Source organism: Annulohypoxylon truncatum, assembly GCF_022578515.1.
Source record: "Annulohypoxylon truncatum strain CBS 140777 unplaced genomic scaffold F4807scaffold_10, whole genome shotgun sequence".
NCBI classification, from domain to species: Eukaryota; Fungi; Ascomycota; class Sordariomycetes; order Xylariales; family Hypoxylaceae; genus Annulohypoxylon; species Annulohypoxylon truncatum.
The window spans coordinates 1088910-1101845 of NW_025953796.1; the positions used below are offsets into that span (position 1 = coordinate 1088910).

General features: G+C 49.4%; 5 protein-coding genes across 5 annotated transcripts; 3 read left to right on the top strand and 2 right to left on the bottom strand.

The window, feature by feature from the left end:
• Positions 1-636: 636 nt before the first annotated feature.
• Positions 637-2053, top strand: F4807DRAFT_466691 (uncharacterized protein; the record flags this gene model as incomplete). The annotated part of the gene is made up of 3 exons (XM_048002417.1): positions 637-1203; positions 1275-1757; positions 1863-2053. Exons 1-3 carry the CDS (start codon positions 924-926, stop codon positions 2051-2053), a joined length of 954 nt encoding a protein of 317 aa, XP_047855957.1. The 5' UTR covers positions 637-923.
• Positions 2054-2529: 476 nt separating this feature from the next.
• Positions 2530-3669, top strand: F4807DRAFT_38500 (uncharacterized protein). Its single transcript, XM_047995826.1, has one exon. It carries the CDS (start codon positions 2617-2619, stop codon positions 3121-3123), a length of 507 nt encoding a protein of 168 aa, XP_047855958.1. The 5' UTR covers positions 2530-2616; the 3' UTR covers positions 3124-3669.
• F4807DRAFT_38485 (enolase C-terminal domain-like protein) lies at positions 3509-5622 on the top strand. The gene has a single exon (XM_047995824.1). The coding sequence runs from the start codon at positions 3894-3896 to the stop codon at positions 5244-5246; it is 1353 nt and encodes a 450-aa protein (XP_047855959.1). The 5' UTR covers positions 3509-3893; the 3' UTR covers positions 5247-5622.
• A 1-nt stretch (position 5623) lies between these two features.
• F4807DRAFT_38478 (flavoprotein) lies at positions 5624-7818 on the bottom strand. The gene has a single exon (XM_047995822.1). It carries the CDS (start codon positions 7724-7726, stop codon positions 5918-5920), a length of 1809 nt encoding a protein of 602 aa, XP_047855960.1. The 5' UTR covers positions 7727-7818; the 3' UTR covers positions 5624-5917.
• Positions 7819-10456: 2638 nt separating this feature from the next.
• F4807DRAFT_451050 (uncharacterized protein) lies at positions 10457-12923 on the bottom strand (the record flags this gene model as incomplete). The annotated part of the gene is made up of 5 exons (XM_048000199.1): positions 10457-10742; positions 10811-11458; positions 11527-11563; positions 11622-12246; positions 12891-12923. 5 exons carry the CDS (start codon positions 12921-12923, stop codon positions 10457-10459), a joined length of 1629 nt encoding a protein of 542 aa, XP_047855961.1.
• Positions 12924-12936: the final 13 nt, after the last annotated feature.

Consider the following 12936-nt stretch of genomic DNA (forward strand, 5'->3'; position numbering starts at 1 on the left):
CCTCAAATTGAGCCTCTACCTATACTGAACAGAGCTAGAAGCACTTCTAATCAGTCGACGTTCCACGGCGTGCAAGGTCTGATTGTTTTAGACTCTCGAAGGAGCCGAATGCTTGCTGTTTAAGCCGACTACCCTATTAGAACCAATAGTTCCAAAAAGCCCTTGCCGGAGCATTGATAGAATGAGGACATGTCTTAGTTGGTAAACAGCCGGTCTCAAGTCGATATCGTATACTAACACTACCGTCGGGTTCAAGTAGGGCTGTTCCACGACATCGGTCAAGATTCATGGCCAAGTTTGAGCGCCGCAAGACACGAAAAAGAGCTAATATCGATCTAAGACAATCTCCAACGTGGGGATATAGTTGATTAGGGTAGTGAAGGAGTACAAAGTTCATAGTAAGCTCTTATAATCCCTATATGATTGGCCTTGAATCAACTGCTGCGTATCTAGCTTTGTGTCGTAGAACATAAATATTCGCGCTGTTACTTTCTATAATATAGGCTCGGATGGCGGATCGATCGGTAAACTAGGTCAGTTGCGGAGAACTGCGAAATCTATACAACAAACCGGGGTAAACCTTTCGGGGATTGGGGGGGACAAACCTGACTGACCCAACCCCATCCGGGTCAGAAGAAAAATTCAGACGTGAAGCCTTATCGTAAACTAGGCCATCCGGGAAACAGCCAGCTGGGTAGCTGTCTAGGATATACGTCATGTCGTAACCTTCCGGATCGCATTCTTATTCCCAGTGGCGATGTAAAATGTAATAGGCGGCTTTGTACCGACCCATTCACATCAGTTCTACTAAGTCGAACCAAAAGTTGACTTCACAGTAATTGAAGACAATTCCCTCTTGTAACTTCCAGATCGACTCATCTCATCGCGAACAAATCCATTTCATTATCACTGTCCCAACCAGGATGACAATGACGGCCATTAAGCAGATGTTTGCCGGGTCCTGGGGCCGAGGAGCTACTCCATGGCAAAGTGAAGACGAAGTAGAGTCTTCGGAGGCATTGCTTGAAGAGGATACCAAACATTACGCTCCCGCCTCATCGGGAGGACAAGGACGTAATAGAATATGGTGGATTTTTCCCCTTCTTAACTCTATATTATTTGCAGCGGCTGTGGTTCTGTATTCTGCCACTTGGATGAAATATACCGGGCACAACAGGTGCCTAAAAGCCACCTCCACGTACTGTAAGTCAATGCTCACAGCTCACCAAATCATCATCCCGGACATGGAAGGCGTCTTGTTAATATTAACCCAGCCCCTATACTCGAAGAAGTCGATATGCCAATGACCAACGCATTACTAAATGGAAGTCTCTGGTTAGGGGAGAATCCACCCATCTGGAGAGCCATACCCGATTCTGACGAGGTCGAAGAAATTTGGGAGAATTTCGAGTATGTGAGACCAATTGCCTTAAGAAGAGACCAGATATTGGCAATGGGCAAGGATCCCGACACTGTAGCGAAGTTCAACAATGATTATTGGGGACTTGGTGACGACGCATACGTTGGAGCACTTGACCTTTTTCACCAAGTCCATTGTCTCAACGTGCTGCGGCATGAAGCTTTCAGGTACCATGATCGAGAGGGTGAGACGGTACCGAAGTGGAACAGCATCCATTGGATTCATATACAACATTGTGTTGGTATGATGATGGAGCATATGCTCTGTAATGCCGACGCCGGGTTTTTGACATACAATTGGATGGAGCATGAGAAATATCCATTTCCAGATATGAGTGGTGAGTATGGTTCATTTTTATACCACAATTTCTTCATGACCATTTGGAGATCAAGATACACCCAAGACATCCACTGAATAATTATGCTGATGTTATGCCCTTTAGTTCAGAAGCAATGCAGAGACTGGCGCCAATTGGTTGAATACCGCGATGCGCATGGTGTGAACGAGACTCTATATGTGAATTGGAAGAAGCCTGAGGGGATAACCCAGCTCAAACAGCCTCAAGACTGGTGGGAACATCGTGGTGAGCATGATAAGGCGCACTACTCCAATGGGACTGTAATTGAGAATTGAGTACGTTCGATCGTCTCCAGCCATGTCCAGGAAAAAAGATGGAAAGGGAAGAAGCTTCCAAACTTCGGAGACTGTGTACCCCTGTCAGCCCTGTACCGGAAGATTGGCGCTAAGGAAAGACCCCGGCTGTAAGCAGTCTGCATTAGCGTAGTTTGAATCAACCAATCAAAGCCAATAAAATAGACAGTGGATCTTGAATGGGGAATCGAACCATTCGGATGGTACCTCCATTAATGAGTCTTATTCAAGGCAAAGTCAAGTACCTGCAAATATGGACTTAGAACACCCTCATCCTCATCCTATGCGGCGAAGTCGTGGTATAGAAGTCGTGATCGGTTCATGATGGGTCATATCAGCTTATGGTCTCTCATTCCGAAGCATTCCGGGTGACGTGGAGTGAAGAATAAATAGGACGTTGAGAAACTTCTGTCACCAATTCATATTTCATTAATCTCATCACTCATCACTCGGTGTCTCAAATTGTTCACAAGCAAGGAAACGAATAAACCCAAAGACGTTCCTGTTCTAATTATTTTGGTATCCCTTATTACTATTAATAAACCATGGCATCAGGCCGCTTCCTCGACCCCCTAACCCTGCTCCGCGTAGCCCCCCTTATCACATCCACAGCCTCGCTCACCATCGCCTGCGACTCGCACTTCTTCCTCAGCAGCCTCGTCTCTCTCAAATGCCAGCGGCCGACCGTCAACCAAGTCGCGCCGCGGTACTTCGAGACCTTCTTCTGGCGCGCCCTGCCCGAGATCTTCGTCACCTTCGGGCTGTCCATCGCCTTCGGCGTCGCCAACGCGAGGGTGCGGGCGCCCGCTGCGGCTGCGGCCTGGGCCTGGTATGCTGGGGGCTCGGCGTTCTCGCTCGCGCACTTCGCGTTCGTGCCGGCCATCGCGTGGAAGGTCAAGGATACGATCGACGCGAAGGAGGCCCCGGACGGGGGCGCCGCTGAGGCCATCCAGGGCTGGTTGAACGTGCACTACGTCAGGATGGCTTTGGCGGATATCCCGTCGTGGGCGTGCTTCCTCGTTGCGGTGGTGAAGACCTTGGGGCCGGTTTAAATGGGACCTGCTATATTGGGTATCTGGGGGCTGCTAAGAAGGTCATCTTTGCTTTCTACAGGTAAGTCAAAGTTGTACCTATGGCAGCCATTGACTCTCGACTAATGATCTATGCTACGATCAGGTTGGAATACATGTACGAAGTGCACTATATCAAATTCGGCTCTCCAAAATTACATATCACACGAAATAAAATATACCTAATAAACAGTTCCATTAGCATTACTTCGAGACTGGTGAAGAAAAATAAGACGCCAAATACGCAACCGAATCGCCTCGGTTGGAGCTAGTAGGCACTACTAGTGATCAAGCTTAGAGACGGCATATTTCTCCAATTTATCCATCAATAAGAAGTGAGGGTCTATTTCGGTAAGCTCACAGTCTAGAGCCAACTCGACTACACTCCATACACGACTGTCCCTTTAACAACGGCGGGGTACATTATCCCCCTATTTGCTTTTTATACAACCGAGTCGACCCCGAGCGCTTCTATAGTCATTCCCCACACGAAGCTGAACCCCTCCAACGTACCCTACGATGTCGGACGTTGAAGTAATATCATATATCTTCTCGAAGCTGCTTAAGTGTTACTATCCCTAACTTCATTTCTTCTTGGATCGAGACTTTTCTATTTCTTATTCCTCCAATTGAACTCCATAGACTTCGCTCCGGTCGTTACCTACGTCCTTTTTTTGTATATTCTACGTGCCCATTCAACGGTTCCCAAGCTTCAAAGTTATATGAGAAGATCCAAGTCTAAGTAGAAGAAAATGCCCGAGATCACCATAACCGGCTTCCGGACCCGCGACGTGCGGTTCCCCACGTCGCTCGACAAGACGGGGTCCGACGCCATGAACGCCGCGGGCGACTACTCCTCAGCATACTGCATTCTAGAAACGGACTCCGAGTTCTCCGGCCACGGGATGACCTTCACGATCGGGCGCGGCAACGACATCGTCTGCGCCGCCATAACCTATCTAGGCGACCGGCTCAAGGGCCGGACCCTATCCTCGCTCGTCGCGGACTGGGGCCAGACGTGGCGGTACCTCGTCAACGACAGCCAGCTGCGGTGGATCGGGCCGGAGAAGGGGGTGATCCACCTCGCGCTCGGCGCCGTCGTCAACGCCGTCTGGGACCTGTGGGCCAAGAGCCTCGGCAAGCCCGTGTGGCGCATCGTCGCCGAGATGACGCCCGAGGAGGTCGTGCGCTGCATCGACTTCCGGTACATCACGGACGCGCTGACGCCCGAGGAAGCTCTAGCGCTGCTCAAGAAATCGGAGGAGGGGAAGACGAAGCGGTTCCAGGACGCGCTCGACAGCAAGGCCGTCCCTGCCTACACGACGAGCGCGGGCTGGCTCGGGTACAGCGAGGACAAGATGCGGACGCTGCTGCGCGAGACGCTCGCGAAGGGGTACAAGTACTTCAAGCTGAAGGTGGGCACGTCGGTGGAGCAAGACCAGCAGCGTCTGTCGATCGCGCGCGAGATCATCGGGTACGACGCCGGCAACGTGCTGATGGTAGACGCGAACCAGATCTGGAGCGTGCCGGAGGCGATATCGCACATGCGGCAGCTGGCACCCTACAAGCCGTGGTTCATCGAGGAGCCGACGTCGCCGGACGACATCCTCGGCCACAAAGCGGTGCGCGAAGCGCTGGCGCCTTACGGCGTGGGCGTGGCGACGGGCGAGATGTGCCAGAACCGCGTCGTGTTCAAGCAGCTGATCACCCACGGCGCCATCGACGTCGCGCAGATCGACGCGTGCCGGCTCGGCGGCGTCAACGAGGTGCTCGCCGTGCTGCTGATCGCCGCCAAGTACGGCGTCCCCGTCGTCCCGCACTCCGGCGGCGTCGGCCTGCCCGAGTACACCCAGCACCTGAGCACCATCGACTACGTCGTCGTCAGCGGCAAGCTGAGCGTGCTCGAGTACGTCGATCACCTGCACGAGCACTTCCTGCACCCGTCCGCGGTGAAGGACGGGTACTACCAGACGCCGATGAACCCCGGGTACAGCGTCGAGATGAAGCCAGAGAGCATGGACCGGTATAGCTTCCCCGGCGAGGAGGGCGTGAGCTGGTGGAGGAGCGAGGAGGCGAGGGGGATTTTGGAGGGAGAGAAGATTTAATCTTGGGTATCTTGCTTGTATTTACCTACCTACATCTCTAAGGGGTATATGGTACGTCTTTTTAGGGGGGAAGTAAAGGGTAAGGATGGGAGATGGTATATATATGGCGAGAGGTTTGGGACTGCATTAACCAACCATTGTATTCATGAGCATTTTATAGGAACGCATTGAAGGAGGGAAATTGAACTCCTAGTTGAAACCAATGCGGGGTGATAGTAGTACTGCGTATGATGTTAGAGCAAGCCTATAATGAGTAGGGAACCTGCATAGCTTCTGGGTCTTCAAGGGAACACAGCTGCTTCCCTGCGTCACGAATCTTACATCTCTGTAGCGTACAAACTGGCTTACCAACGTAGTACAGTACCTGAGCAGTAACAGCCCGCAAAATAGTCGTAGAAGACGTCTAATTCGCAAGACACCAGAGTATCTGTCAAGTACATTATATTGTCCGAGAATCTTGACTGGTAGATTATATAGCCTTGACTTTGCTCATAGCAATTTAAACATCGTTCGAACCAGTATACGGAGCCTCATGACCACAGAACAAAGCCCAGATATATTCATCATTGTATCCGACTATGTATTTCACATCCTCCCGAGGCATCGATGACCTTGGTAGATGGCGTACCTCAAGCATCAATGCGCTCACATAGCAAAACCTTGCCCGCGATTTAAAGCCGCCGAATCTTCATCCACTCATTCGTCCCCAGCCCCAAATTCAACCCGTTCCTAGCCCACCACCGCCTCACCGGTCTCGGGTCGCCAATAGCATCCTCAAGCGCCTCCTCGATATCGCACGTCTTATATTCCACCCTATGCGATCGCCCGTCGGCCTGGTCCTCGCCCCTCGCATATTTCTTCCACCACTCCAGCACCTCGACGTAACCCTGTTTCGTCGGCGCGACCAGGACCTGCGAGTCGAAAGACAATTTATCGCCTTTGAGCTCGCGCCACACGTCGAGCACCCCCGTCTGCCCGTGCGCGCTAGCGATCTTGCACACGCCTTCGCTGTGCGCCGCCGGGATACCCGATGATTCCCACCAGCGCAGTACTGCCGTCTGCCCCTGTTGAGCGGCAGTGAGGAGACTGCGACCGGGCTTAAGCAGGATATTGTCGTGTTTCAGGGCGGCGTCTCTCCACCACTCCAGCACGAGTAGGTGTCCCTTTGCCGAGGCCGACTCCAGTGCGGCCTCAGTATACTTAAGAGAGAGACCGGAGCGGAGCCACCAGTCCAACACGTGGACATATCCCATGCGAGAAGCGTTATCCAATGCTTCGGCGTCGTATTCCTTCTTAAGGAATGACGGGGACGTGTTCCACCAGTCCAGAATATCCGTTCGACCGTATACCCCAGATGCCTTATTCGGTAGCAGTTTAGAGCTGAATGATGCCCAGAAGACCTTACTTAGGTGTGTTTCCAGGTAGGTGAGAACGTCGGTTAGCGAGAACTTGATAATAAGCTTGACTGCCAGGTAGGAAACGAAGCGTAGTCCTTTAGGCGCTTGGGCAAGCTTGTCGCAGATTTTGTCGGATCCGGGACACGAGAGGATCAGCCATTCGAGATCGTGCATGTATAAGTCAAGGGGGTCAGTAATGGCAGCGCGATCGAGTCGCCATTCTGGCGGAGTCTTTAAATTCGTATATACATTAAGAGCAGTGGCCACTTCCCAATCACCGACGTATTCAAATACGATGGTCCATATCTCAGGTGGTAGGGCCTTAGTAGATCGGATTGGAGTAGTTGTGTGCATGGCTTGCTGCGTGGCGACTTCGACATCGTGGCCTAGGCTCATCAGCTCGGCTTGGTTCTTTATTATGCCGACGAGATCGTTAAATCCATCCCAAGACACTATACGCTTATGCGCACTATGTCCCTCGTAATGCCACAACACGGGGGCCATGACCTTAACCCAATTCCACTTGCGCTTGATCTTGCTCAGTTGCTTCTTCGTCATAGGATTTTCCCACATCTGCACCGACATGCCAGGTACTAGAAGAATCTTCTTAGACACGTCCCATGCTCTTAATATCTCCAGAAGGGTTGTATCTGCTATGCCGGACATCATCTTAGCGAGGTGATCAGCATCGATAGGGGCTAGAACGAGTAAGTCGGCCCAGTCAACGAGTTCGAAGGCAGTCTGCTTGGCCGATTCTATAGCATCCCTTGTCCTCTGGTCCGCGTCGATGGCCACCGTCGCTAAACTTCTATTCTCCATGACAATGATCTCGTGGGTGAGTCGGACGGGTACTTCGTCAACGAGAGCTCGGGTCTCGATCTGAGTGTCTTTGAGCAGACGCACGGCGATAGCCTGGGCATAAGCGACGTCCCTCTGGCCATTGGCGGCGACTAATAGGCGCAACCTTCTAGTGCGCGGCATCTCGTGGAAGGATGAGCAGGACGAATGTGCGGTTAGAGTAGGATTGGGAAGACGATGGGCGAGGGAGAAGGGGCGATTATCGGTAGAAGAATCATCGGCCATCTTGACGCATTGTGACGGCTAAGTGGCAGCGCTTGTGGTAATATACGATTCGGTGTGGAACTCGGGCACCAATGTATTGACCGACAATACGGCTATGTCGTTGGATCGTTATTATGGTGCGCGTACACGTAGAGTTGTGCGAGGATGATCTTAATGGTTCAGATGATCGTTCGGCTTATCCCTGATGCTTGAATATGCAAGGGAGAATCGAGTACCGCACACTATCGGCTGCTCTAGTCTATTCTCTAGTGCACAGACTGCCAGATATTGTGGTGCTGTAGGCTGTATTGGATCAGCCCCACGTTCAAACAATTCCGAGGCGATAGAGGCGATTAAGGCGATAAAAATCAAGGGACTCGAACGGGGGGATTTAAATTGATGTGGCGCTTCACAAAACAAAGACCTGTGCTGATCTAGGATACGAGTGAGAATCAAAAGTGAGAATAAAAAGTGAGGATAAAATCAAGAGAGTTACACTGTGAAGAGTCGGTGAAGGTGGCATGAGTGGACGGCGTTACACCGCGACATATTATTTATTTTTTTGGTATGAGACAAAGTTCGTACGATCGATAGTCTAGATAAGTGTAGGATGTAAGGATGTGCATGCATAGAAGCCGCAGAATGACGCTTGCTGGGTCTCACCTTACTCCACATCGGCGACTGCCTCTCTCAAGGGTGGGGTCAACTATAATCGGTCAGATATTACCATCAACATACGCAGGTACCTACCCGAATCTCGTAATAGCCTTCTTGAAGCTGGAAACTGCTCGGATCAAGAAACCGAAAATGCCATAAGGGGTTGGAACTACCTCCTATAATAGGGAGTTATGTAAGTGACGAAGCTAGTGATCATAGCCCCTAGGTACCTATACGGGTGGGGGGGGTTCCTTGACATTGTTGCCCCTTAATTGCATACTAGCAACCATTACCACTCCTGGCAATAGCTTCGACATGATTGCGTTAGAATAACCTTAAAACACCTTGACCCATTTAGTAATCAATTGATTAAAGTCAAGTATAAGCTGTAGTTATACTGGCCAGCCAGGGCTAAAATAACCACGTTAATATACTGTTCTTCTTGGGACACCATTTTACCTACTCATTTATTACCTGCATACACCCATTATCTACGTAATATCATTATACAAAAGCACTATTATTTCTTTTATTGCAATAATCTCTTACTATTGCAATAATCTCTTACTATTGCAATGATTTTCTCCCACTGCAATGATTTTCCTCCCTGCAATAGTGGGTCTCGGCGGATCTCCGGGGGGCTTCACCAATCAAATCTTGGGGATTGAACCCAGGATATAAGCTCCAAGATCCGGACTTGCCCCACATGCGCGTAGATTCGTAAGCCAATTGGCCAAGTGGTCAAGCCTAATGACTCGTAAAACTGTAATACCCGTAGTATGTAATAAACTTAGGTTCAATTCCCACTCAGTGCATCTAAAAAAAACTACTTACAGTGACCTTCCACAGCAGTGCGGACGCCCCATTTTTTATTCCCTAACAGCAAGTACACCAAAAATCCAGACTGCGATATGCCTTATTTTAGATCGGCCATATTAAATCAAATCTCGCTCCAATTAGAAAATAAAAATGGCCATAACAGACTAGAGCTTTTAAAGCTCAATATCGACTATACTAGCCTCTGTCCTAAGGTGTTTCTGAGAGGTATCAATGTATCCAGTTATGACCTTGAGGTCAGGGTTAAGGTTAGGTGGTATCAAGTGTTAAGGGTTAAAAAATGGGGCGTCCGCACTGCTGTGGAAGGTCACTGTACTTAAATACTAAGCACCTTCCTCAATTAAGAAGGTGCACCTACACTTTTTCCCATTTTTCTTCCCTTTTTAAACTAGCCCCACCATTGCAGGACGAAAACCATTGCACACCAAAAACGATTTTAGCTTAGTCACCCTTGCAATCAATTACAATATATTCCTTTATACAATGGTCATTATTTAGTTATACATGTTATTGAAATATCCTATTCGCGCTTCAAAACCCTTTTTCCTTAATAAGCATTGCTTTCCTATGTATATAATTGGTCGAAAACCCTTGTATTATTTTATAATGGATGTATAGTTAATTACATATTATACTCAATATGCTGGAAACATGTTTTTTTGCATTTATTATTTTAAGCATAATTCAGGATGTCAAGATCATTGCATAAGAATGTCTAGAATCCCCCCCCACCCGGGTAGGTAGGTATTCTGTAGGTATGTATATGTACTCGGTAACCAGTCTCATCAATCTTATTAATAATCCTATACAGACACAGAATGTTCTCCAAACTCGTCGTATACCAAATAATCTCTTGGCATCACTGCACAGATGACCGCATACCACGTCACAGAAGAGGTCCGTTATGAAGTAATATCCTGATTCTAATAATCCTCAAATTCCCCTCCTGTAGAAGGGACTCACTCCATATTCTTCCCGTCCCGCGTCTGTTTTCGCCTGCTATGGTGTGTACCGTACATCAAGCCTAGGATAGCCAGTGTCTGATATCCTAGCTAATGATTAAATCAGATATGAACAATGGGAGAACTGGTAGCACACCAGTGGTAAAAATCAGTCCATCCATATAGGGTATTATCGTGTGTACCCTTTGCCTTCCTGTGTGTGTGTGTGTTGTCGAGGTAAGACAGATGCTGCCGAAAGAGAAAAACGTAACTCGAATGCCATGCCGCTCGCCTAGAAGTCATTTAGAAGTCATTTTCAACGCAACCCAATCACACTCATCTCCAACGTCCACACTCTTCGGATCCACACTTTCAGGGGGCCGTCTACGCCCTCTACATCTTTCAAATCCACTCCTTCCCACCAGCAGCGTCGTGCCGGCTTTCTCCAGAAGAGTAATAGCTTTTGCGCCATGCCCACAGCATTGCCACCCATATCATTGCCACGGATATCGCTTCGTAACCGAGCAAGGGCCAGACTGCAAACGACGGCTTTGTTAGGCTCGCCAGCACGGTGACCCCACCTGTCGTCGTGATTGAAACCGCTATATTGGATGTCAGGGATAGGTCATGCAAAAATGGAATTAGTACGAGATACGGAGCGTTAACTTACCCAGCCGTAAGCATTTCGATCAGATGCGCCTCGGTCGTGCCAGGCTCGTCGCTTCGTTTCAACCCCGAGAAGATACCGTCCTGCTTAAGAAGAGCTCGAGCGGCAGCTCTCTTGACTTCAATCATCTCCGCCTGGTTGATATCCGCCCGGGGAGGAATAGCATAGAAATCCAAGTCCTCCCTTAGGACAATGATACCAGCTCTCTTAGAGCCATCCTCACCCCGACCACCAAGCGAGTCAATGGGAACAGCACCGCCATCAGGTGAAGCACTGGGGGAGGACTCGTTAGGGATAGATTGAGCTACATTCCGGAAGAAATCCAGCATGTATTGTAGTGATGCAGGGTCATACTGAGATGTGAGGTCAGTGAAATGTATATCTATATTGGACACTAGATTGCGGAGGGTAGAAGAGCGAGGTAAGGAAGTGTTTTGGGGAGTGGCCTCTTGCGTTATGATGCTCGAGGACATCGGAGTGAATCGAGTGACGGGTTTATCATTCAGTGTACTGACATCAACTTGCACGGCATCGCCTTCGGAAAATCCACCCATGTGACCTTCGGGAAAGAGTCCGTTGGGGAATAGGGAGAGAAGGACAAATTCAGGTAGTGTCAATAGTTCGTCTCTTGAAAGGACGAAGCGCGTTCCGCTACAGAAATGGTTCGATTAGTATTAGAATTCGAGACATTGGATATCCGAGCAGTAAATGGTACATACCGCAAGTCCATGGTGATTGTTTCATCGGCTCCGACATCTATACATCAGTTTAACATTGTTTCCCAAATCAACCACACCCCTAATATGTTGCTTACCTCCGATAGCATTGATAGGAGGACCTCCTTGCTGGACCTGAGTAATAATACTCGATGCACCACCGGCGGCCGCCATTAGATAGGTGAACGAGAGTAGCGGGCTATATCCTTCGGAGTATGCTGGAGGTGGTTCGCTGTCGTCGCCCTTCTGGTTAGAGGACTCGCCCTTAACGTCCTGCGGAAGTGCTCGTTTTGTCTCTGCGACGGTATCTTCGAAGGACCCCGACCTTTCTAGAGGACTTTCAGACGCTGAGGCTGAGGGCGCGTAGGCAGGTGCAGCAGTTGCGGAAGATGCTCCAGCTTCGGAGGCGGGGCTACAGATAGTCGGTGGGAGCTTAAAATGGTCGTCAACAGTATATAAGCTCGAAAACGGCGGCGGTGCAGGGCGAGAGGCACCGAGCGAAAACGAGGTCGAGGCAGAGGCTTCGGAAGCCGAGTAGGGATATTGTGGAGGTGGTGATCGTCCCCGGCTGAGGTTGTCTACCTCGTCGCTCTCGAATCTCAAGACCTCTTCTTGTTGTTCAATGCTGGTCGGTGGAAGCCCGGTGGACACGGACTGCCCGTTACTATCCTCCTGGTGTTCAGACAATTTGGCGGTTGCGTACGCGAAACAGGAAGCTCTTTTCTACTGATGGGCGGCTACCGATCTTGTGACGACCCGAGAGCGGTGATGGCGATCTCGATTACGCACGGCGGTTGCTAGGTCGGTTTGTTTGTCGCATGGAGGAGCAGATTCCAGTATTTAGACTATAACCATCGGAAAAGCTTGGTAGAGAAATGGTCGCAGTTTATAGACAGATATAGAAAGTAGCGGAGTTTGGGCGAATTTGAGTACAGCAAATGAAATTATGAAGTTGATGAACCTGAGAATCCCAGTCTCGATTTCCCTAATTTTATTAGTTGTTAGGCCCCTGAAGCTGAAGAGAGCACAGATGTATTTTTCGCCCAGCATTCGCCGTAAGGGTACTTAGTGCAACCAACGATCTGGGGAGCCGCTTCCAGATTTGGTCACAGCGTTATGACTGGTCGACTAACCGCCAATGTCCCAAACCCAGAACCTGCTCTTTCCTCCCGATCTTTGAATTTGTTTATAGACGACTTCAATAATGTTATTAGCTGCGTTATGTGCTTAAATCGAGCTATCTACCTACGTATATTTAAAATTTGTATCTAACCGTTGAGAAAAACCAGTACACCGAATCCAGGAACACAATCAAGGACAAAAATCAGGGTCTCGTAAAGGATTACAAAGAACAACAATCAACTAACAATTGTCTTTGACCACGATGCGAGATCTGGCATGTTCTAGACTGAA

Excerpts from the sequence above, each read along its gene's own strand:
- F4807DRAFT_38485 (XM_047995824.1), top strand. The coding sequence starts at position 3,894 with ATGCCCGAGATCACCATAACCGGCTTCCGGACCCGCGACGTGCGGTTC.
- F4807DRAFT_38500 (XM_047995826.1), top strand. The coding sequence starts at position 2,617 with ATGGCATCAGGCCGCTTCCTCGACCCCCTAACCCTGCTCCGCGTAGCC.
- F4807DRAFT_38478 (XM_047995822.1), bottom strand. The coding sequence starts at position 7,726 with ATGGCCGATGATTCTTCTACCGATAATCGCCCCTTCTCCCTCGCCCAT.